The sequence below is a fragment of the Mustela nivalis genome, assembly GCF_964662115.1.
Source record: "Mustela nivalis genome assembly, chromosome: 16".
Lineage (NCBI taxonomy): Eukaryota > Metazoa > Chordata > Mammalia > Carnivora > Mustelidae > Mustela > Mustela nivalis.
The window spans coordinates 21,299,791-21,325,902 of record NC_139035.1 but is presented as its reverse complement, the minus strand read 5'-3'; the positions used below and the strand labels follow the sequence as shown (position 1 = coordinate 21,325,902).

General features: G+C 36.6%; 1 protein-coding gene across 3 annotated transcripts in view; it reads right to left on the bottom strand.

Moving 5' to 3' along the window:
- The window catches only part of HMCN1 (hemicentin 1), a gene marked incomplete at its 5' end in the record, with an annotated part of 468,943 nt that overhangs the window by 222,827 nt on the left and 220,004 nt on the right, over positions 1-26,112 (bottom strand). For all 3 annotated transcript variants that reach the window (XM_082702942.1, XM_082702943.1, XM_082702944.1), the window contains 4 exons: positions 4,263-4,421; positions 9,613-9,726; positions 12,699-12,826; positions 13,947-14,088. In XM_082702942.1, coding sequence (XP_082559068.1) covers positions 4,263-4,421; positions 9,613-9,726; positions 12,699-12,826; positions 13,947-14,088 — 543 coding nt within the window. The remainder of the gene's footprint in view (positions 1-4,262; positions 4,422-9,612; positions 9,727-12,698; positions 12,827-13,946; positions 14,089-26,112) is intronic.

Genomic DNA, 26,112 nt, shown 5'->3' with positions numbered 1-26,112 from the left:
CGATGTATTAGTTGCAGATTGTGGGCAGGTAGATGTGAAAATGCGGCAGAAAATAAATTCCAGAAGAACAAAAAGATATGCAGTAGGCTGGATTGACCAAATATTTGGGAGGAACCCAAGCTCACTGACACAACAGAACATAGCTATCGGTGAAAATGGAGACAAATCAGAACTTTCAGAAGTAAGAAACCCAAGAACAAACTGGACTGAAAAAGGACAAACATAGTTTAGGTTGTGCCCATAAAACTCAATAAAGACAGGAGAAGTCATCTGTGGTGAAGAAGCTTTGGGAACAGTGTCAGGCACAAGACAAGCAAAAGGTTAGGGAATATACAAACTGGTACCAGAAAACAAGGCAAATGAGTGTACCAGGCACTAGGGAAACAGCCAAGACAGCATCAATGACAAGCAAACCTCAAAAATGAAGCAACTCAACCCAGGCCAAGAAACCTTTTAAATACTTCCTACTCCCGAGTGTGGCCAATTTGGACTCCAAGTGAATTATACTGGGTGAATGGTAAACAGATTAACGGGACCGGGGAAGGGGCAGCAGTGATTGTAGTACAAAACAAGAGACTTGGACGGGGGAGGCCATGTTGCTTAGAGACATTCCAGCCCATTTGGTGGTTTCGAATGGCAGTTCCATTATTTTTTTGTCTATAAAACTGGAGAATTATTTTGCCTCCCGAAGTCTGAATCTCTCCATGAACAAAAAGGAGGTAATAGTATTTCCTATCTGGTGATGTTAAAAGAGGTAGTCTTGAATCATTTAGCATGGAGTCATCACCAAAATATTAACTATCATTGCTTACAAATACTGTTGAGTTAATTTATTCAATCTTAGCTCCAAAATTCAATATATCTATTATTAATTTCAATTTCAGCTTCTGCATATAGTCTGTCAGGATCATGCTGGACTCACTGGGATCTCCTAAATATTTGTATGCACACCCCTTGAGAACTGCAGAATTAACACCCACTATGGCTTTGCTGTCACTGGCTGACAGATATACGGCAGTGGGCACATATCACTTTGAAAATAGAAAAGTCATAGGTTGACCAGGTGGCTCTGAAAGCTATTCCATAAAATTTTTCTAGTTCCTTCAGTGGTAATTAAATATATATCCACTAAAGCAATTCTTGCATTATATTAGTCAAACAGAGATTTTCTTTCCTAAAATGGCTGAATACACTATTTTGGTTCTAACAAACCACAGAACACAAAGCCACAGTCTAAGGCTGAGATCCTGAGTGGTGTGGAATACTGCAAGTGAAATCGCTGCCAGGCCAACTTTTTGTTTGATGTAGCCAATCTTCTTCTCTTCCAAATGACTTCACAGTTCACTACCTTTTTTTTTTTTAAAAGGATGAAAAGCACTGGTAATTTTCCCTGCTGACCTGAAATGTCCATAACTCAGAGCCATGATAATGAGAAACAGGAAAGAGGAGACTCACTACAAGAAGCTCTAACTCAACAATAATATTGAACAGCTTTTTTATTATTGTTTTTTTTTTATCTCATATTGGTGTAAGATGATAGGCCCACAAAACGATCTGAACGCCCAACAGCTACATGATAGGGATAAAGGCATGTTTCTCTTTTTAAGTCATCAGCTACTTAAAATTATGCTCAATAGTTTTGGAACACAAATGAATAATTTTACGCACTAGTACTAAAAGTAGCACTTGAGTTATCTCAGGCCCTTTTTAAAAAAAAAGTCAACTTGAAATAGTGACTTCCCTATGAAAAGCCCATTAATCTTAAATGCTATGCCATTATTTTATATGCATTTATATAGTGTTTTTCAGGACTGAAAGAACCAAAATGACCAAAATGACAAGTTTGTGCAATTCGTGTATGTGATACACGTGCCATTCACGAGGCAGATGGGAACAGCGGTAACCACTGACTTGCTGAACGCATGTGAATAGGTGATAACGTCTGGTTTCATCTTTACAAGTAATTTATCAGGTACGTACTATGAAAAGTCAGGCAGAAAACCCAGTCTCTCTCCAAAGCCCATTCTCTTAACCAGTATGTAAATTCTGAGGAAATTTTGGGTTGGTTTTTTGTTTTTTGTTTTTTGGGGGGGGTTGTTTGCTTTTAGACCTAATAGAGAAAAGCACGACCATCACTGCAATTGTGATTTGCATGGACCTTGGCCATTACACCCTGTATCTGCTTGGATATATAACCATAGTTTTATGTGGACAGTCCAGGTCTAACCAAACTTTGCAAGGTAAGGTAATCAGAATTCTAATGGTGAATAAGAGATCGTTAAGGCATAACAGATGCATGCATGGCACTAACATTAGTATTGAGTTATTTGGCAACTTCATGATCAAGGTTACAGTAAGGAAACAACTGAGTCTATGTTAATGGTTCCATCAGAATGATTACTGGGATGAAAGTTGAGAGAGCCATTGTTTTAGAAAAAGTCACAGAGAGTGAAGATCTTGCAGAGGAGTGAAGATAAAACAAACTTCAGTTCAAGGAATGAAGGATAAATACAACACATTTTTTAGGATGTTTCTTATTTCAGTGCAAGTCACTCCCAGACAGATAACCCTAATCTTTATTTACATTGTTTTTCACTAGTCAAAAGAGAGAGAACTTGGAAAGTCCAGAAGCTAAAAAGAGTATATTAAAAAGGCTGTAAACAAGCAAAGAAATGTGTACACGGTTTAGATTTTCTACAGTCTTGGAGAGAGGTGAGGGTGTCATTCTGTTTTTTGCTGGGAACAATTACTCAGTCTAATTCATTCTTCCTCCAGAGCTAGACAACTCTAGAAGAATGTTGGGTGGATATAAATTATCTGGGCAGGAAAGAAGGAGAAGCAGAGCTAGAAAATGTTGGTAATTTGAAACACTGTACTTGTATATTTCTTAGAAACAAGAATTCTACATCAAGTGATCCTCTTCATTTGGATCCTACTTTCCTAAAAGGTTTCCTTGTATTTTAACTTCACTGGTAGATTCAGATATCCTCCACCCAGAGATTCCAATCTTATTTCCAAGGCACTTCTCTTAATAACCTCAGAATTTAGTCACGGTCAAACACATTTTGCTGTGCCCTAGTCAGATTCTACTGTGGTCTTTGTGGCTATTTCCAGCTTTGTTGATTCTACCCCAAGGGCTTAATCACCAAGAATGTAGAGTGTTCAGACAGCCCAGGGCAAAAAGACCATAAAAGATCTCAGGAAAAAAAAATTATTTTATATAAAACAAAATATTAAGCTTAGAGGGCCATTATATTCATTTAAAGAATTAAGATAGAACAAAAATATTTTATATTACTTTATTCTAAAAAATATGCATTCCCTTTATAGTTCCTAACTTTTGTTTAAAAAAAGAAATAGCTGAGGTCTGAAAATCATCATACATAAATGAAAATGCAATTTAACAAAATGTCATATTTTATAAGTTTAACTGATGTAAACGTTTGAATTATCTGTTAAAATTAAGTTGCCAGGTTCTTTTTCATACAAAGCAAGCTCTGTTTTATTTCATGTGTTACCACATTGTGTAGAAAATAATTTCTTTTTGTAAAAAAGCATGAGATGGAGAGACAAAGGAGGGAGAAGCAAACTTCTTGAGTTAACTAACGATGGTTGTCATGCACATGCTGTATCCTTCACATTGTGATTGACATTTATTTGTAGGTAGTACTTTATTTTATACACTGAGGAGTCATTGCTAGTAAGGTTGTTGTTTTTTTGGTTTTTTTTTTTGGTATTTTTTAAAGCAAAAGCACAATCTGCTACCTTTGCTATCATCAACATCTCCAAATTATGGTCTAGGGCCAAAGTCTAATCTCTAGCCTCCAGATGTTAATACTTAGGAATTCTGTGTCCTCCAACTCCTGTTGAGAAAATGTTTGGCAACAGATGATACACCAGTGAAGCCCACAGCTTCTGACGTCAGATAATCTGGATTCAAATACCCAGGCTCGGCCCCTCCATAGATCTGTGATCCTGGTCGAGGTACTTAGCTTTGTTCCACCTCCATTTCCTTATCTATCTAATGGAGATAATTATAATATCTTCCTCTTAGGATTGCTATGAGCGCTTAATGAGATAAGTTCTTAACAGAGTGCATGGTACATCTAAAGCATTTGGTAAATATGTACTACCATCATTATATTCATAATCTGAAATGTTAACTCTAATTTGTCCATTCTAACCAATATTTCCACTCAAATGGTTTCAAAGTTCTTAGCTTGGAAAAAAACGAATGTGTGTATCAGAGCTGGGATGCTTACAGCCAACATCCAGAGTTATCTTCCCAGCCGCTCTTCCAGCATCATTGACAGCTACACACGTATAATCACCAGCATCCAGGTCTTGAGTTTCTTGAATCTTCAAAAGCCCCAAGAGAGGGTCAATAATGAGGAATGTTGACGGCCTCAGCTCAAGATCCCCTAGGTCAAAACAAAGGGAAAACATTAAACACTAAAGTATTTACACAGTGTACTCTGGCATTGGTTTGATTTCAAAACTGCTGAAGAAAACGGACTGTGAGGTTTTTAAAACACAACATAGACACTTAAACAATGTTGATGCAAAGAAAGAATGAAGTGTTTCTTGGCCCTAAGCTGACTTATTAGTCTGTATAATTCTATGGGCTAACCTAGAGCCAAAAATCTGGCCCCAAATATTTTCTACTACTGAACATGTACCCAAATAAGAATGAACTCTTCGAAAATGCCCTGGAAGGTTGGAAAAGATGACAGCTGCCCTCATGGCAGTGTTACGTAGGTAAGAAGGTAATGGGAAGACGAAGGTTTGAGAAAAAGGTTTCTACCATCTTTGTGGCAGGATGAATTTCAGTGCCAGGAAGTGCTTAGGATATGTTAGTGTTCTTAGTTTGGTCAATGACAAATGTTTTCATTTGCTGAATGTTATCAGTTAAATAGTATCTTGGGAGAAGTAGAGCCTACCTGAGAAGTTTCTGAGGATGTCTGGTAAAGAAGCAACAACAGCTATCTGGAGCAAATAGGGAAGAGCTTGTTGGTAGAAGAGGGAAAAAATGGATGAGAATTTCTGACCATGGCCAGAGAGAAGTGTTTTACATAAATCTCCCAGGATACCTCTACTAAATGTGTATTATTTACCCAAGTTCTTTAAGTTGGACTTGTGAGTTTCTAGAAGAGGTGGGTAGGGAACAAATGTGTGGAGGATGAAACCACGCATTGAGTTCGACCTCAGTGTGAAGTTAGAATGATGCCAAAAATTAGTGTCTGAGTTACCTGTGTATTCTGTGTGTCCCTGAAGCACCTCAAATCTCCTGAGAACCGTTTCTCTCTGAAAACTGGCAATTCCTCAAATAATCTGTAAGTTAAGCTTAGCTTAATTTATGTTTCTCCTCCTTTAGAGTGATGGCTCTCTTAAGAATGAAATTAACCAGGATGGTCAATTTCATTAAAAAAAAAAAACAAAAACAAAAACAAAAAAACCCAGTTCTGGATGTTTAGTGGTTGGTGTTCATAGCTTTTTTGTTTGTTTTTGTTAAAGGGTGATATCAAACTTTTTGCAGAGGTCCTAATATCTTCCTGCAGGTTTGAAGTCCATTGCTCTTAGGTATGCTATATACCCAGATGTCAAGTCTTAAAAAATTACTCTCCACAATATCAAGTACTAGCGTAGCCATGTGCCCTGAAGAACACAGTAGTAATTCTCTAACAACAACAACAAAAAAGGCAGAGAGAGAATTCCAGAACTAGTAATTCTCTAGAATACTATAAAAATCACCAATCAACAGACTCAAGACAACAAACAAGCCATTCTCTTTTTGTTTTTATAATTTTGGGAGTAATAGGGGTCAAAGGAGCCATAAATTTGAAAAAAAAATTACATTAGCAACCATCAGTGCCAAAAATAAAGTATTTTTTAGTATTCCAATATTTAGAACCCAAATCATCCTTTTAAGCTTCCTACTACATACCATGCGAGAATAAGAGAAGCAACCAAAGCTATGTCTATGTGCCTCTGGGAAATTTTCATAAATAAAAACAGATGATGTTGACATAAACTTTCCTCCCACTAAGGGAGAATGAGATGTGACCTCGCTGTTCATGAAGTATTAGAATGTTTGGACTAAAATGCATTTAGAATTTTGGAATTTACTTCTCTCCTATTTCTTTTGTGTATGTCAAAGGACAAGAGGATAAAATCAAGACCTTTTAGCTAGTAGCTTTTTTCAAAATAAAAATGTTTATAGAACAGCAGCAATGTAACAAAATATAAATTGAAAAACATTGGTTTAATCAAGTTTGCATTCTGACCGTGCATTGATAATCTCTCCTTTCTTCATTTCTAATGAAAAATTAGTCACCAAATTATTGAGAAGCCATAGAGAAATAGAGAACTTTGAGATGGATATGAAATAGGGATTATTTAGCTTTAACATTAGATAAAAGATAAAAGAATGGTATAAATAGTAAAATATACAAACTTTCCTGACAATCTACACTAGGATTTAACAATCATTACCCCTGAAGAGGGTTTTCTTTATGCTGTAGTTTAAATTCATTTCTGGTCTCTGTGGATGTAAGATGAACAAACAGAGAGATCATTATCTCTGGCATGAGATCCTTTCAAATAGCTGACGGTGATTAGTGGTTCTCAAATATGTTTGTCTCAAGACCCTTTTATACTCTTAGAAATTACTGAATACTTTAATGAGGTTTTGTTTACATGAACTATATTTATTTGTATTTAGCATTTTAGAAATGAAACTGAAAAATTTTTAAATGTATGCATTTGCTTTATAATAAAAAACTCAGGACATTTTAACATAATGAATATATTTTATGAGAAAATAATTAGATTTCCAAAAAGAAGAGAAATTTAGTGAGAAGAGTGGCATTTCACATTTTTGCAAATTTCTAGAATGTCTAGCTTAATAGAAGACAGCTGAATGCTCCTCTCTGTGTCTGCATTATGTAGCTTCTAAAAACTCCACTATATACTCATGAGACAATGAATGTGAAAAAGACAAATAATATCTCAGTGTAATTAGGAAAATAATTTTGATCTCCTGGATTCCCTGGAAAGAATTATGGGGAACCCCCAGGGATTCCTGACTACACTCAAAGAAACACCAATCTAAATTTAAAAATTGAATTTCTTAGTTTCCCAGAAATATCCTCTGTGCAACATTGTTTTTTTCCAGAATGCATTTTCTTTTCTTTTCTTTTTTCTTTTCTTCCTTTTATTAACATATAATGTATTTTTAACTCCAGGGGTACAGTTCTGTGAATCATCAGGCTTACATACTTCACACCATAACACCATAGCACATACCCTCCCGAATGTCCATAACCCAGCCCCCCACTAGTGTTGCCGATTCTTTTTTGAACTCACTGTATGTTGCTATAGTTAAAAATGAAAAATAAAAAATTTTGATGGGTATTTGTACTTATGGAATTCCTTTTCTCTGATGGTCTGAATGGAATACAATTTATTAATGGATGGTGGTTGCCTGGGGTTTGGAGCAAAGGGAATGAGGAACTGTTGTTTAAATTATACAAAATAAGTAAGTTCTAGAGATCTGCTGTGCAATAACGTGCTATAGTTAACAATACTGTATTGCACACTCAAACATTTGTTAACAAGATAGATTCCATTTGTTCTTACAATCAGTCAATCACCACCTACTTCATTCAATCAGAATTGCCAAAAAAAAAAAAAAAGGGCATAAAAAAAAAGATGTTCTTCTGGTTAAGGTGAGTGAGGTCTCTTCTTTACCCCTCGTTTTCCATAGGTATAATTTTCATAACCTTCCTACTGTCTCATCTCTAGTAGAGATGGAAAAGGAAAGGAAAAAAAAAAAAAAAAGGAAAGCTCAACTACCTCCTCCTCCTTTCTTTCTGGAGCCAATCTACAAGTAGAAGAGATTATCCTCTAGTTTTGTTCTGGATGATCCAGATACTGCATACGCAATAAATTGCTTGCTTGGGATAGGAAGGGCAATAGGTTGGCCTGATTGAGGGGTTTATGACTACTCTGCATATAACTGAAAACATTGGAGAATGTCCTCCAGCATGGTCTGTTGGTGTTTAATGCCCACATTCTAGCTCTGTTGCTTCATAACTTGGACAGAGAAATGAGATTTTTATATACTGGGCCTGATGGACCACAACATCTATATTTGAGAGGACTAACAGGTAGTCAATTCTAGAATCTTCCATATGGTGGCTACATTGCTCCCTAACACCTCCTTAGCTTCCAAGCCATTTATAGGACCCGGGCCAACATGGAAACTATATTTAATTCAGAGAAGTAGCTCAATTTCAGGAAATAAAAGACTTTCTGTGTGACTCTCCTATCTATGGGCAGAGAAATCAGCAGGTTATATTACTTTTAAAAATTGTCATTTTTAACATTAACTGCTGACTTTCATAAAACAGAAATACTGCATCTATAATGCATTTTTTCTGGATTTATTTATGATGTGAGTTTGACATTGATTATTTATTTCATTTGAAATTCAAAGATTTAAATGTTTTAAATAAGTAAAATTAGTTTCTGTTGCCTGAAATAAACCTAATTAAGAAGCAAATCTAGAAACGCTTTTATCACACAAAACATGAAGACCCAAAATCATTTAACATGGAAAACAATGAAAATGGCTTCATCTCCTAGTTTTCCTGTTTTTGATTTGTATAATTTAAAAGTGTTTGTTTTCTACATAAAGCCTTTATTTTTCACCTCATGTTCCCCAAGAGTTTGAACCCGAGGTGAATTCATAATTTTGTGATTATGACATCAACCCGTTGCTATGGGGAGGTCTGTGATTTAACAAACAGAATCATAACAATAGTTCTTTGTACTGTTTAGCATTTTTCAACTGAAGATTAAAAAGTATTTTGCAAACAGCATCTCAATAATCCTAGCAACCTCCCTTTTAGAGTGTTTGCGGGAATTTTTCTTGCTCATAGATTGGAAGAACTGAGACAGAAACAGAAGCAGGATGTTTTACACAGATATCTACTGTCAGCATTTGAGCCCAGACCAGGACCCAAGTGTATTTTCACTAAGACAAATAGCACAGCAATTACCGTTATTTTACGATAGAATCACAAAGGTGTGATCTTTATGTTATAAATGCAGGCAGACAATTGCCATGATTGATACAAGCATCTACCATGCATGATGGTTTGTCTTTCATTTACCTTTAAGCTTTAGTGTTACATCTTTTCTGAGGACTTTATAGAAGTTGTCTTTGGAAATCTAGAAAAGTTTCTAATTGTGACAGCCATTATCTCTAAGAAAAGTGAACTGAAATGAGGAAAGCCATTTTAAACATTAACAGAGTCTTCTTGGACAATTTTCTACAGGAAACAATCCTAAACTAACAAAGAGAATGTTCAGCTGGATTAGCAAAGGCGAACTTTTCCTGCTTTGATTTTCATGGTCCTATAATCCACACCAGATGTCAAATCCTGAAATTTAGAGTTCAGAATTTTGAACTATTGTCTCTAGTGAGATCATAAACACATTTTATGGGGCTGCTAAGTCACACACCAAAACAAAATTTTAACAAATCATCGTTTTAAAAGAGAAAACAAAGCTAAGTGAACTAGACATGAACATGCTTAAGAAATGTACCTTTGAACCATTTAACTTGAGGCGGAGGAATACCAGAGGTTTTACATTCCATAACTGTTGTATCCCCAAGAGCAACCAAGAGCTCACTCTGAACTACAATCAGCTTTGGGGCTTCTGAAAGAAACAAGCAAGTAAATGGTTAATGTCTGGCCCAATGCAAAATGTACCTTTTATAACTATAAGTATAAATAATTAGTTATATTATAAATATATTTTATAATTTATATACATAACATATAATACATATATTATAAATAGTTTATAATTATACTAAATGAGCCAGTTTAACAAAATCCACCAGTATTTATGTGCTTGTAGCTATTTCAGTGTTTATAAACAGAAAGAGACTCTTTTAATGCAAGTGTATGTAGATGTGTGTGATGAAAAGATCATTTATTAAGGTCAAATATATATATCAGGCAAAAATAATTCTGATAAAAGAATAAAAAAATTAGGAAATTAACTGAAAGGTCTTTATGGGAAAAAAAAGATATATATATATATAGAAAGAAAGAAAAATCTTAGAAATCGGAGCACATCTTATAGAAATAACAATACTAAAGAAACAGAGAAGACTGGTACTGGTATAAAAATATCAAAGGAGTTATGTGTTAAGACCAGCTAGATTAAGACTTGGGGATAATATAATTACAGGTGAATTTGTTTTAACATTTTCTACATGATTTTAAGGATATTCATGTTTAACTGCAGAGAGTTGCAGTCTAAGGCTAAAAGTTACATCTATAAAAAGTAAAGTCTCCATTCTCTTTTTCTCTTTGATGCTAAATACAAACATTCTCTAAGTTTCTTTCCTTCCTTGCATAATGCTTTCATTCACTCATACATTTTTCTCTGAACTGGGCATGTTAGGACTTTCTTATTTTAATTGAGGTATTTTTAAACAAAGCTAAGAGTTAACTACTCAAAGATCATGTTAATCCTCTGCTAGAAACCCTTTGGTGATTTTGTTTCATGATTTTCTAGTTTGGCTTTCAAAAATCATAAACTGGAGCAACCCTCAGTTTGTTTTGTGAGATTAAGAGTCACTTATGGTTTGTTTCCCTCCCAATCCCATCTTGTTTCATTTTGGGAGAAGGGGGTGGGATTATGGACATTGGGGAGGGTATGTGCTTTGGTGAGTGCTGTGAAGTGTGTAGACCTGGTGATTCACAGACCTGTACCCCTGGGGATAAAAATATATGTTTATAAAAAATAAAAAATAAAAAAAAAAATCTGATAAAGTTCTTCACAATGATTATTTAATTCCCCCCAATACTGCCCTTGCTACTGATTTGGTATTGGACACTCCATAATTTTCAAATTTCCTGTACTAGAACTTCATTTATAAAAACATAAATAAAACATTTTCCAAATTAAAAAAAAAAATCATAAACTGGAGCAGAGCTTTCTTTTTTAACTTACCCTCCATAACGCTTCCTTTCTTATCACGAGGTAGGAAGCTCCACGGGTAGCTCTTAGTCCCAAACAGCCCCTACTCTCTCCTACATTCCTGCTTTTGCAAAAGCGGTTTCCTCTGCCTGCAATGCCCTTTGCCCCAGCTCTTCCAATCCCACTCAATCCTCCAGACTGAACTTAAATCCTGTCTCCTTTGAGAAATCTTTACAAATTCCCCTGTCAGAATTAATCTTCCTCTTTGCCAACCCTCATTATAGTTCTTGTCTGTCCACTGTCTTATATTTCTTTAGCTATAGCCACTCCCACTATGCAAGCTCTCAAAAAGTAAGGACGTGGTAACATAAATTTTTTATTTTATAAAAATAAACACACAACCTTTAGTATTTTTAGATACTCTGGGTGAATAAGTGGGCCAACTATTTTGGCCTGAGAATGAACCAAAATTCATGTCTACAGTTCAGAATCTGTTTCCACCCCCCTTTCTGCATTCCCACTGCCTGGTTCCTCTCCAGTCTTCCAAACTTACTTGCCATGGGCCTTCTTCATTTCTGTCATTGAGACCATTTCTTTCCAGGTTTTCAGATTCAGTATTTATGACACTTTTGCTACCTCATATACCTGATAATGGCTGTCACATAGGCCCATATCAACTGCAATTCTCAATTTTTATTTTAGCTTTCTTCTCTTCCACAGCCAGTTTCACTACCTTACTATGAATCGCAGGGTAGACTGTCAGCCATTAATTATTCACAATTTACAAACTAATATTGAGTATGTAATGCCCTTGTCCTTTATTAGTTTAAAAAAAATTTAAAGAAATATTCTATTATATTAGATATTATTAAATTAAAATATTAGATTATAATCATATACTATAACCATTATATTATGGAATATTATAGAATAATCATCATGAAATACATCTTCAATAAATGTAGGTTTGGAGGGGGAAAACTAAAGATGAAAAGTGAAAATAATATGTAGATAGGATAAATGACAGAAATGTTATAAACAATTAATCATAATAGAAATACTATAAACTTTTAAATAAAAGTGAAAAATATAAAATGGAAGTTGAGATAAACTAGAAAGGATATAGAATTTATTAATATGTAAGCAAAATATTGCGAACAAAAGAAAAACCATGGAAGGATAAAACTCTGTAGACCATCTGGGACTCTATCCACAATCTTTAAGCCTCCTGGACATCTGTTGACTAATGAAGCTATCTACTCCCTGAACTTTTAACTTACATTAGTTACGGTATTTCCTTTAATCAATGTATGAAATGAATAAAAAATCATAAGGCTGGGTAAAACTCATTCCTAATATTAATTTTCAGAGAAGTGCTTTTAAATTGTTTGATATGATATTCACCCTATTTTCATTGTCTTTTTTTTAAAGATTTTATTTATTTATTTGGCAGAGAGAGATAGATCACAAGTAGCCAGAGAGGCTACTTGTGATCTAGCTATCTATTAATTATTAATTAATAATTAATCATTATTAATTTAATAATATCTAATAAGGAGAGGGGGAAGCAGGCTCCATGCTGAGCAGAGAGCCCAATGCGGGACCCTGAGACCATGACCTGAGCTGAAGGCAGAGGCTTAACCCACTGAGCCACCCAGGCACCCCTTTTCATTGCCTTTTAAACTGATTATACTTGCCAATGTATCTGAGGGTAGAAGTCTGTTTGTCTGTTCCAGCTGCATTACTTGCCAGGCAACCATAGATCCCTGCATCTTTGGGAACTGCATTTTTGATGAATAAGTTACCTTCTGAGGTCATCCTATACCTATGCATGAAAAGAGAAGAAAATTGAAAATCCCCTAATAATAGTATGAAGAAATTATAGCATCTTCCTTATAAATATCTTCAAATATTTTAGACTTACATTTTTGGTGATTATAGAAATTATTCATGTTGTCACTATAGAAACAGAAATGTAGTCGTAGTAGTGGTTGTAATAATAGTAATAACAATAATAATAACAGATCCCAACGTATTCAGTACTTGCTCTGTGTCAGGAACTGCTCCAGAAGGCTTACAAAATATTTTAAATCCTCATAACAACCCAGTGAGTTAAATACTATTATTATCTCTGTTGTACAGATGAGCAAAGGGATTATATAACTTGCCCAAAAACAGTTAGTAAATGGATGAAGTGGAATTTGCAACCAGGCAATCACACTCTGTGTCGATTGCTGTGCTAAGTGGTTCCTCAAAGAGTAGGCCTGAGAGATGCAACATCTCTTGTCATACAGCAAGTCAGGGGTGAGGCTAGGAATAGAATCTGGTTTATACCTAAGCCCTCGTTCTCCTCAAAACCCAGAACAATGGAAATTCAATATCTGGAGACGTCCTTGTTTGTTTCCCACATGTTCATGAGACGCACGAGAGGATTCATCGTCTTTTGACATCATCCAGTAGATGAAATCCATCTCAATGTAGTATGGCAAAAGTGGATAGGAATTGCAAAGAACGTCTGCACACATTTTAATGAGAGATACTGCTCTGTCCTTTGCCTCTTCTTTCCTCTGTGAAATCCCAGGACCCATATTTTTAATAGATTAGTGAAAACTCCACCTTACTGTGCCCCACAGAAATTTCACTCTCCTCATGTCCATGATTCAAGGTAAACCAAGTGTTATGGTATCATGTTTGTGACACAAAATGTTGTGAAGCTCTTAGGCCCAGCTATTAAACTCAAGACTGAAGAATATCAAACTCTGTCAATTCATCATTTATTATTTTATGGCCATTTCCTGGCCTATTTAGAAAATCGAAAGCTGCGGATTTGGGCAAATCTCGCTTAACCTTAGGGAGTTAGTCACATTACTTTTGTCCAAATTTTCATTGGTTTTCCACCAACATATCATTCAGTAAAAACAAAGAACATGATACAAACCCAGTACCTGTGTGAACCCATGATAAACATATCATTGATGGTCCAGGTGAGCTTTGGTTTGGGATAACCTGTTGCAGAACACCTGATGGAGACCTCAGATCCTCCTGTGAATGACTGATTCCTGGGCATCACAGTGACTTTGGGTGGTTCTGCAAATAGAAAGATGTATAGTGAAATGGCAATTTACCTTGGTATTAGGAGCTTTCTGTGTTAGCAGACTTGTGGGCTTCTCACCACACCATTATTTTTATTTTATTTTGTACTTCCAAGAGTTTGTTTATAAGAAGTAACAACCAAGTCGCTGTAGGGTTCAGGAGATTTCTTCTCCAAAGCTGACAGGAGTTGCAGACTCTGCTTCTGGCTCCCTATGGCCCAGGTTGCACAAGACTGGGAGTCCTGGTCCCTCCAGAGCCCCTTCTTTCCCTGAGAACCTGAAGCAGGAGTCTGCATCTACCCTGCAGCTTCAGATTGGAGGGCCTTACTTCTGGCCATTTGCCCTGAGACCTTGCAGCTCAGGCTAGCCCTGTCAGCCCATCTGAGCCCTGGCCTATTCCTACTTCCAGAACCTGGATGTATGAAAGTGGATGAAACCCTGCCCTCAAGGATTGGGAAGGGTCTGGCTAACTCTCCTCCTTCAAGGTACTGAATCCGAGGCCAGTTCCAGAAGGGGACTGAATGAAAGCCAGGGGTGCTACAGGAGCAAGACACAGTGATATTTGGCAGCTGGGGCAGGGGAATAGGGAAAGGGACTTCGTCTGTCCATTCTCTAGCCAGGTCCTGCCTCCCAGCCATCCAGCCCCCCAGTCTTGCTCTTCCCTGTGGCCTTGGTTACTAGACTGGCCTTGCAGTAACTCCATTCTCCCAGGGTGTCTTGGACATATGGAAGAAGGTGGTCCTTATAGCCTGGAGACATCAGTCATACTGAGGCCACTGGTGGGGATGACATCCAACATCTCCACATTGAATGTTCCCGAAAGGAAGAACTCCCTTTTGGGGTCATAGAGAAGAATGTGGGGTACACCACAGAAATGATGGGCAGCAAGACGTGAATTGCCAGGTAAAAGGCATCTTTCTTGAAAGGTAGCAGGTTCCAACTATCCTTCTGCATATCCTCAGGGTAGATCCACATTTTGAGGTTCTCCCTGGCCATGTCCTGTCCCATGACAGACATCACAGTCACAGTTTGTCCTGGAGCACTGCAAGCTGATAAAGATGTCTACAGGCCCCGTGAAGAGAACTGCTGCTTGGTGCTCTACACAACACTTGCAGAGGGGCTCCAAGAGGCCCATCATGTTTAGGTCACTCTGGTGGTTAGAAATGATGACACAAGGATGGTTCACTTTCATCTTCTGGTGGCCCTCTGTCTCAAAGTGAAGGCCCTATAAGTACTTGAAGACCTGGACAAACCACCTGATGATATTCATATTCTCCACCATCTGAACGCTGCAATAGGCCTTAGTGGAGACTGTGAAACAGAGCACTCAGTAAAAGGTGATGTTGAACTTGGCCATAGAACTTGACCATGCAGCTCAGCTGTATGAGCAGCAGCACGGTGGTCAGTCACAGCAAGAGTTCCATGGCCAGGGCAGCACTGGGACCACATACCTGCGGCAGCACCCTGGTAAACCCTACTGTGCTGGCCTTAATCCCCCTCCCTGGACTCTGGCCCAGAAAGAGCTCTTTAGATGACCTTTCTCAGGGATCTAGTCCAATCAGTACAGGGAAGGAACCAAACAAATTTTATTTATTTTTTAGCATTTTATTTTTATTTATTTTTAATTTAAATTCAATTAATTACATATCATGTGTTATTAGTTTCAGAAGTAGAGTTCAGTATTCACCAGTCTTCTATAACACCCAGTGCTCATTACATCATGTGCACTCCTTAATGTCCATCACCCAGTTATCCCATCCCCCTACAACCATCGTCTCCAGCAACCCTCAGTCTATTTCCTATGATTAAGAGACTCTTATGGTTTGCCTCCCTCTCTGATTTTGTCTTGTTTTATTTTTCCATCCCTTCACCTATGTTCCTCTGTTTTGTTTTGTTTTTTAAAGATTTTATTTATTTATCTGACAGAGAGATCATAAGTAGGCAGAGAGACAGGCAGAGACAGGAAGGAAATCAGGCTTCCTGCTGAGCAGGGAGCCCAATGTGGGGCTTGATCGCAGGAGCTTAGACCATGACCTGAGCCAAAAGCAGAGGCTTAAACCACTGACTCACCCAGGCGTCCTGGTTTTTTTTTTCTTAAATTCCACATATGAGTGAGATCATATGATAATTGTCTTTCTCTGATTGATTTATTTTGCTTAGCATCATATTCTCTAGTTCTATCCACCTCGCTGCAAATGGCAAGATTTCATTTTTTGATGACTGGGTAATATTCCATTGCACATATGTGTGTGTGTGTGTGTGTGTGTGCGCATACATCCAACATATCCATCGATGGACATCTAGGCTCTTTCTATAGTTTGGCTATTGTCGACATCGCTGCTATAAGTGCAGGTGCCCCTTCCAATCACTACATTTATATCTTTGGGGTAAATTCCTACTAGTGCTAGTGCAATTGTCAGGTCATAGGGTAGCTCTATTTTCAACTTTTTGAGGAACCTCTATACTGTTTTCCAGAGTGGCTTGAACAGCTTGCATTCCCACCAACACTGTAGGAAGGTTCCCCATTCTCCATATCCTCACCAACATCTGTCATTTCCTGACTTGCTAATTTTAGGCATTCTTACTGATATGAGGTGGTATCTCATTGTGGTTTTGATTTATATTTCCCTGATGTCAAGTGATATGGAGCATTTTTTCATGTGTCTGTTGTTCATTTGTATATCTTTGGAGAAATGTCTATTGATGTCTTCTGCCCATTTCTTGATTGGATTATTTGTCCTTTGGGCATTGAGTTTGATAAGTTCTTTATAGATTTTGGATACTAGCCCTTTATCTGATAAGACATTTGCAAATATCTTCTCCCATTCTGTCAGTTGTCTTTTGGTTTTGTTGACTGCTTCCTTTGCTGTGCAAAATCTTTTTATCTTTGAGTCCCAATAGTTCATTTTTGCCTTTGTTTCCCTTGACTTTGGAGACATGTCTAGAAAGAAGCTGCTGCATCCGAGATCACAGAAGTTCTGCCTGTGTTCTCCTCTAGGATTTTGATAGCTTTCTGTCTCACATTTAGGCCTTTCATCCATTTTAAGACTATTTTGGTGTACGGTATGAGAAGATGGTCCAGTTTCATTCTTCTGCAGGAGGCTGTCCAATTTTCGCAACACCATTTGTTGAAGAGACTTTTTTCCATTGGACATTCTTTCCTGCTTTGTCAAAGATTAGTTGACCATGGAGTTGAGGGTCCATCTCTAGGTTCTCTATTCTGTTCCATTGATCTATGTATCTGTTTCTGTGCCAGTACCATACTATCTTGATGATTACAGCTTTGTAAAACAACTTGAAAGCCGGAATTGTGATGCCACCAGCTTTGGTTTTCTTTGGATCCAAAGGAATTTTAAAGCAGGGGAAGTAACTCCTCTTTGAAAGTAAAATGAAGTTGCAATGTCATATATCTGTGCTCCACCGGTTACCAGGTGACCCCTTCCTACTTTGCTCCCACCAACTGACCATTGGCTACTGTCTGCTAAGCTGAAACTTTGGTATAACTCTGTTTTCCAGAAAAGTCTCTAGATAGGGCCTTGTGTGTCTTTCTACACAGTGAATACAGATTTGGACCCCAAACCTGTCCTGACTGCTGTCTGCTTTGTTTGAACTGCTCTTTCTTTCTTTCTTTCTTTATTAGTTTATAAATTTGTTGAGGTAAAGACCATGTCTTTCATATTATTCCATATTCCATTACTTCCTATAGTACTTAATATCCCTTACATGTTATACAGTGACTTGTAAATAATAGAAACTTAATGCTGTTGATGGAATACAGTCCATTCCTAAACTGTAACTTGGCTCTAAGAATTTTTATGTCTGACACCACTCAAGGTTTTGCTATACTGATCATTTGTTTCAGCCCATGGATTCACAGGACACAACTAGATGGGAAATATCAATTATTCAAAGTTCTTATTGCATGCATTCCACTTCTTAGGCAAAAAAAAAAAAATAGACTTTTGAAAATGAAATATTAAATCAGAGAGTTGCTCTCAAAAAGGATACAAAAATTCCCTGGAGTAACTGGAATGTTGATATATTTGGTCTTATCGACTCCACATTTTACATCTAGTTTATTAGAGAGTAGGACTTAATCTTCAAAGAAAGTATCATAATTTTCTTATTATAAATATTCCCTACTCAAAAAGATAAATGAAAATAAATTCACTTCTACAGAGTTTGAAATAGATATTATAAGTATTAACAAAAATAAATATAATAATGTGGTTCTTAACACAATTATGATGTTCCAGACTCAGTGCTAACCTGTGGCACTGATCATCAAGGGTGAGCCAAACAGACACGTGTCAACTTTCCATCTAACTGGGTTTTTAATATAAATAAAATCCAGAAATTCAGTTAGTTAGATCTATTTATATTTATGACATATCTTTATTATGTTAGTCTCCAAATTATGACTTAATTTCACTAAGAAAAATTAGTCTGAGGAATCATGATACATTTGAAGGAGATACAAGTGATACCGCTGGACCGGGCAGCTACACAATTGAACAAAACTAATTAGTGCCTAATTGCTAGCAGCTTAAAATTACCTCCCCTTTTTTTCCTGTTTATATTGTGTTTTTCAAATTATGATTGTCTTTGAAGTTAATGTTTAAAGGGTTTTTCCTGCCTGTGGACTTGGTTGATAGTCTCATTATTTCACGGATTCTTCTTGGTGAACATATGTCTACAGAATGCAGGGGGTCAAGGGGAGACTGGCCATGGCCAACAAGTTCAAATTGTGATTGCATCTGGAGTCCATCAATTCTGAAATGCCACAGGACTACACATGCTGTGGGAGTTGTGCAGATAATCTGCAGGGGATGAGGAAAAAAGGAACACTTTTTCTTTTTGGAATTTATTGAATATTCACATTTATTCAGTCCCACTTTCCAAAAATAAAAGGTTTTATATGTCTAGCTCATTTTAACCCAGGATTGGTGCAAAGATTCAGCACTTCTTGGGATTTTTGTCTAACCATGGTGCCTTCCAATGACGTCTTACAGAATTGGCCTGGCATCTTGCCTAGCAAGAATGCAACTGGTAGGTTCTGTAGTTTATGTATCAATGTAAAATAAATGTCAGTTACTCTAAACCAGGATGCAGAGAGCTAAGAGGTCATTTCTCAAATAAAGCCTGGATATAGGGTGCTGCTCAGGGTCATGAAATCAGTCTGTGTGCATACACACAGATGGGATGAGATAATCACAAAGAAGGTGAGAAATTTGCCGTTGTTCTGGAAAGAATATTTCCGCTGACAATAGGAAAATCAGAAAGGACATGAACAAATATGGAAGCAAAATTAGATCTCTGCCAAATAACAGTTGAATAAAGATGGTCAGAATGATTCGGGCTTCACTTGATTTGGCTAAATAAGGATGCAATAGGCCTCACTACAGACCTCACTATAATTATCTCAATGGTTAGAATTTTTAATTTCCTAGAAAAAAGCTCCTTTTGTTTTGATAAAGTGGTTTTAATGAAGCAAGAACAAGTTTAAAAACCTTAGTTCAACTTCCATCAAAATCTAGAGTCAAATTTTAGTATTTGGGGAGAAGTAACCCATTTTTAGTTGGTTTTAATCTCAATTCACCACCACAAGCATCACCATTATTATCACCATCATCACCACCACAATCATCAACCATCATCATCATCATAAATAACAACTTGGTTTTCATTAGCCAAAGCAATGGAAACATGGCACCCCATTAGTATTAATGCATTAATTCATTCTTTATCTTAATCATAACAAAAGCAAAATATGTGAGTGTTTATAATTTCTCACCAATGATTTAAAGAGTTACACATAGAATATGATACTAAAAATAAAAAAATAAACACTCCTTTAAAACTTAAGGGTCTTAAACTATGAATGGTAAAGCTGGCAAAATGAATTTTAAGTGGCCGTGAGAACAGCCATTGCTCTGTCTATAAAGACTTTAGAAGAGAAAATCTTGCTTAAATCTTGCAACTCTCCAATGTCATCATCATACTCACAAGGCATACCTCCTGTTAGCAATCAATTGGGTCGGATTTGTTGCTATTATGCTTCTGGTAGGACATTCTCAAAAAGACTTAAAGGACTTTCTCTTCAAGATGATTTAATTATTATCAATAAATTGATCAGATAATGGTAATGCTTTGAATTACCTAAGCAACAACTGAAAATATTTTTTGATCACTGGTATATTTAAAATACTTGGGCAAAATTCTTTGTGTTTTAGCCTTTCACATAAACATTTATTGAGTACCTATGATTTTTAGACACTTTATAACCACAAAGAACTAACAGAATGTTGTATACAAAACCAAATTATGTACAATTAGGGAGTAAATCTCTTTACGGTAGTCAGTTCTTGAAATAGAAGGGTGGATAAAATTATTGAGTGCCTGTTACATGCTAGGTATCTAACTCTAGGCCTATCATTTATTTCCCACAATAGTTCTGTGAAGTGTCACTGCCATTTTACAGAGAAAGCACTTAATAAGCCTTAACGTGGTTAAATAATCCATAGTGTCTGGTCTATACCTTAATAAGGATGACAAATCACAGGGTTATTGCAGATTAGTTATATATGTATTATCTAGGCTTTTACAAATGAAACTTGATCACAATTCTCGTACTTGCATATTTAAGATTATACATCCAACTAATAAATAATACTAAATAAATCTTATTTGATTCTTCTGAAATATGAAATATTTCTAGATACTCAAAATTTATTGGAAATTTCAATAAAAATAGATAAATTTAGTTTTTCCACACCTGATTAAAAAAAAATGCTAATACCTATGTCACCTGGCACTTGTTAAAACGTAGAGGTGATGATGTAATGAGCATATGGTTATGATAATATCAATTTCATACTTAGTGAAGTAACTCTGGTCATTAGGGGCTTAACTTCATCAATCATCTTGAAAAATATTTCCTTTTTTACTGCAGTACTCTCCCTGGTGACATGAACTAATTAGTGACAGATATCCACCCTTTCCTGACACCATAGAAAACAAATTAATACTTCTAATGTTCATATAGACACAACATGGCAAAGAAAAAGAAACCTCGTCTGGCCCTTTGATTTCCATGTGGCAGCATGCCATTTGCAGAGGAAATGTCAGTTATACCAGGACATTCATATTCATCTTCAGCTTTAAAAGTCTTCCTCATAAAGCAGCAGGTAATAAAATCAACAGATTTGTTTCTTGTCTCCAGATAAACAGGAAATTAGTGGTGTTTTTAACAAAACTTTACTCTCATGCTGTGTAATAAATACCACCCCACTTAACCTAACTTCTACTCCTAAGCCAGGCCAGTACAAGATTTTGGAAATTTATCAGCCACTGTCACCTTAAAAATTAATACATTGCTTTAGGCTGTTTCAAAAAAATTTGTCAAACTCATCCATGAAATAATTTTTAATTAGGGCAAACTAAACAATACTTAAAAAAAAACTCCATGAATTTTTCATAAGGTAAGTATCAGGCTGTTATAAAACACAGCTTTAAATGTAAGCAGTAAGATGCTGGCAGGTGCTACAGCTGGAAAAGAAAGTACTTATATAATGAAATCTTAAATTGTTGGGGCATCTGGGTGGCTAAATCAGTTAAGTATCCAACTCTTGATCTTGGCATTTTGGAAATTTATCAGCCACTGTCACCTTAAAAATTAATACATTGCTTTAGGCTGTTTCAAAAAAATTTGTCAAACTCATCCATGAAATAATTTTTAATTAGGGCAAACTAAACAATACTTAAAAAAAAACTCCATGAATTTTTCATAAGGTAAGTATCAGGCTGTTATAAAACACAGCTTTAAATGTAAGCAGTAAGATGCTGGCAGGTGCTACAGCTGGAAAAGAAAGTACTTATATAATGAAATCTTAAATTGTTGGGGCATCTGGGTGGCTAAATCAGTTAAGTATCCAACTCTTGATCTTGGCTTGGATCCTGGGATCAAGGCCCACGTCCAGCTCAGCGCAGAGCAGGATGCCTGCTTAAGATTCTCTCTCTCCCTTGCCTTCTACCCTTCCCCCACTCTGCTCACATGCATACTCTCTCTTTTGCCCCCTCTCTCCTAAATAAACAAATAAACAAACAAACAAACAAATAAATAAATAAATTGTTGATGTGACCCAAATAAGCCACTGAAGTTAACGTGGAAAAATGAAACATAAGGTTAGAGGCCTAAATCTTCCCCAAAGTGCTACTCTTACTTTGAGGCCCATTCAGCAATTAAGGAACACACACCTATTGGGTACAATTGTGTTTTTCCCTTTGAGCAAGGCACTGTGGATAAAAAGGGGGGAGTCGAGAAGTGCCCCAGCAATAATATTGGGGGGGGGGAAACTAGACACATAGAATTGATGGTGAATAAGTGCAAAAACTGTGTGGCATGAAAAAAAGAAAAAGTGCTACAGAAACAAGAACAAAGAGACCAATCAATGTTCAGAAAAAAAAGGTGATTTAGTCTGTGGCCAGACCACCCTGAACACTCCTGATCTCATCTGATCTCAGAAGCTAAGCAGGTCAGGCCTTGTTAGTACTTGAATGGGAAAAAGAAGGTGGTTTATGAGAGTAAATTCTCATCGCAGGTAGGATTTCGATAGGAAACATTAAAGTCAAAACAGCTCCGTGAGCTAGGTCATGGAACCAGAATGAGAACAATAGAATCTAAACGTAGGTGGGATGCCTCTGTGACCCAAGCAATGAGATGTGGCACTGGGTGAACCATGGAAAGAGGGAAATACCAGAGCAGAGGTTGGGGCCAAAGTAGTAGAGAACAGGAATCCACTGAAAGTATAATGAACGTCGAGTCTGGCAGAGGAAACCGTCAGTGGCCACCAGAAAATCAGTTCTGGGGCCTGAAGTTGAGACAAGAGTAATACCTAGCCATCCTTTGGAGAAAATCAATACCAAGAAAATTCAAAACTCATACACAGACACTAAAAATTTTCTGCCTAATACTGCTCTGGCATGTAAAATTTGGCAGCATCAGTAATATGTTACGGCAGGAAATAGTAAATCTAAAAGTTCCTCTACTTTCAATTCATAAGTAGAGATGAAGCCTTAATATCATGTTCAAATATTTAGTTACCTATATTAAAGAAATAGGAATAAAGGAAAAGACATATGAATATCTGATTCCCTTAAATAGTATCCATATATTGAAAGGAAATATTTTTTTCACCATCCAGTGTTTTATGAGTGAAAAAGGTTGAAGATTAAGTCTTAAAAGTATTATGAAGGAGTCAGTTTGTGGAGGGCTGAGGTCTGTAAATTTTATCCTGGGGTAATTAGGAAACAACATAAAGATTCTGAACATATGGACATTTAAAGCAATACTTAGGAAATATTCACCTGTTTATACTATGGATTAAAGTGAGGGAACAAAACTGAAAAGAAGGAAGTTCATAAAAAAATGATTTTCATAGTTTAGGCATATGACATTTGAGCTGGGTGAGGGTGTTACTACTGGAAATAAGAAAAGGAGCGATTTGAGAAACAGGGAAGAACTGAACTAACCATGCATAGGGAAAGTGGGAGGCACATAGGCCTAAACATATCACTATACCTATAATTCCATCTGAACTCTAAAGTTCACATTAGCTCATTCACACTGATCCCAATCAGCATTCCCAAGCATCCAATGATGCTAGTGTCAGCCCATAGAAAATGTACCCTAATATGTCCATAAAGAAAAAGGGTACTGGAAATTCAATTTTAGAAACTGATTCACTGTGTTTGTGTGGTCTAGGGCAAGGAACACAAAGAGTGAAAGAAAGAAGGAGGTCAGGTCAGGCATGATTACTTAAAATAGATCCCAAGCACAGCAAAGGAAACAGTCAAAAAAACAAAGAGGCAACCCACGGAATGGGAGAAGATATTCTCAAATGCCACTACAGACAAAGGGCTGATATCCAAGATATTAAAGAACTCCTCAAACTCAACACACACAAAACAGATAATCATGCCAAAAAACTGGGCAGAAGACATGAACAGACATTCTCCAAAGAAGACATACAAAACGTTAACAGACACATGAAAAAATATTCATCATCATTCACCATTAGGGAGATTTAAAGCAAAACCACATTGAGATACCACCTTACACCAGTTAAAATGGCCAGAATTAACAAGACAGTAAACAATACGCGTTGGAGAGGATGTGGAAAAAGGGGAATCCTCTTACACCATTGGTGGGAATGCAAGTTGGTGCAGCCACTTTGGAAAACAGTGTGGAGATTCCTTAAGAAATTAAAATTAGAGCTTCCCTATGACCCTACAATTGCACTACTGGGTATTTACCCCAAAGATATTGATGTAGTGAAAAGAAGGGCCATCTGTACCCCAATGGTCATAGCAGCAATGGCCATGGTCGCCAAACTGTGGAAAGAACGAAGATGCCCTTCAATGGATGAATGGATGAAGAAGATATGGTCCATATATACAATGGAGTATTATGTCTCCATCAGAAAGGATGAATACCCAACTTTTTTTTTTTTAACTTTTTATTTTTTATAAACATATATTTTTATCCCCAGGGGTACAGGTCTGTGAATCACCAGGTTTACACACTTCACACCACTCACCAAAGCACATACCCTCCCCAATGTCCATAATCCCACCCCCTTCTCCCAAACCCCCTCCCCCCAGCAACCCTCAGTTTGTTTTGTGAGATTAAGAGTCACTTATGGTTTGTCTCCCTCCCAATCCCATCTTGTTTCATTTATTCTTCTCCTACCCACTTAAGCCTCCATGTTGTATCTTTTGTATCAACATGGTTGGGAGTGGAAGAGATTATGCTGAGTGAAATCAGTCAAGCAGAGAAAGTCAAGTATCATATGGTTTCACTTAGTTGTGGAGCATTAGGAATAACACGGAGGACATGGGGAGATGGAGAGATGAAATGAGTTGGGGGAAATCGGGAGGGGAGATGAACCATGAGAGACTGTGGACTCTGAGAAACAAACTGAGGGTTTTGGAGGGGAGAGGTGTGAGGGGTTGGGTGAGCCTGGTGCTGGGTATTGAGGAGGGCAAGTATTGCATGGAGCACTGGGTGTGGTGTATAAACAATTAATGTTGGAACACTGAAAAGAAATAAAATAAAATGGAAAAAAAAGTAATTTAAAAGAAAAGGAAACATGTAAGGAAAAAAAATAGATCCCAAGTATGCTGACTCCTGGTCACTTTCACTACCCCAGAAAGGAATTAGATCAACAGAATCAGGCAAAAAAAGTATTTTTTGCTCAGTAAATTTCAGTGTTTTAAAGATATAGGTTTATAAAGCTTTAGAAGCTTTTCTTAACCTCCCCCAAAAGGATATGTGTCTAAAAGTTACCTAGTGGAGCAACCAATTGCTAATTGTTGTTTAAAAAGGCATTGAATTACATTTTAGAAAAAAAGAAAAGAATTTCACCATTGTCAATCGATCCCTGTGATGGAAGATTCCCAAGCTTCTAAATGTTCCTAGTGATAATTTCATCTAATGGGAACTTAGACCTTGATGAGAAGATACTCCATTAAGTAGTTGATATTTTCTTTCTTTTTTTTTTTTTTTTACTTCAGTTCTTAAAATAACATCTAAGTAAATATCCTTGTTTTGAGGATAGTTAAAAACCTATATGCAGCCCAACCACTTAGTTGATTCATATTTTTAAAAACATAACAGATTTACAACTATTTCCAATACTTTTTTTTTCGTCATGGATAATAGGTTGAATGATCTGATATCAAGCAATGCTACATGAAAATTTGGGAAATAATTAGTCTTTAACTACCAAACCTAATTTCTATTGAATTGTACAGACTGTAAAACATATTTTACAGGATCTCTGACTCTTCTAAATATCTGTGTTTATTGTAGAAAAAGCTGACTTCAAAAAGTTACATAATGACTATCATTGAGCCTGCTTAGAATTGTAATTAGTAGCCATGTTCTATCCCCAAAGACGTGCACCTAGTGATTTAGCTCAATCAGCGTCTTTATAACAAACCAACATTGTTTGAAAAT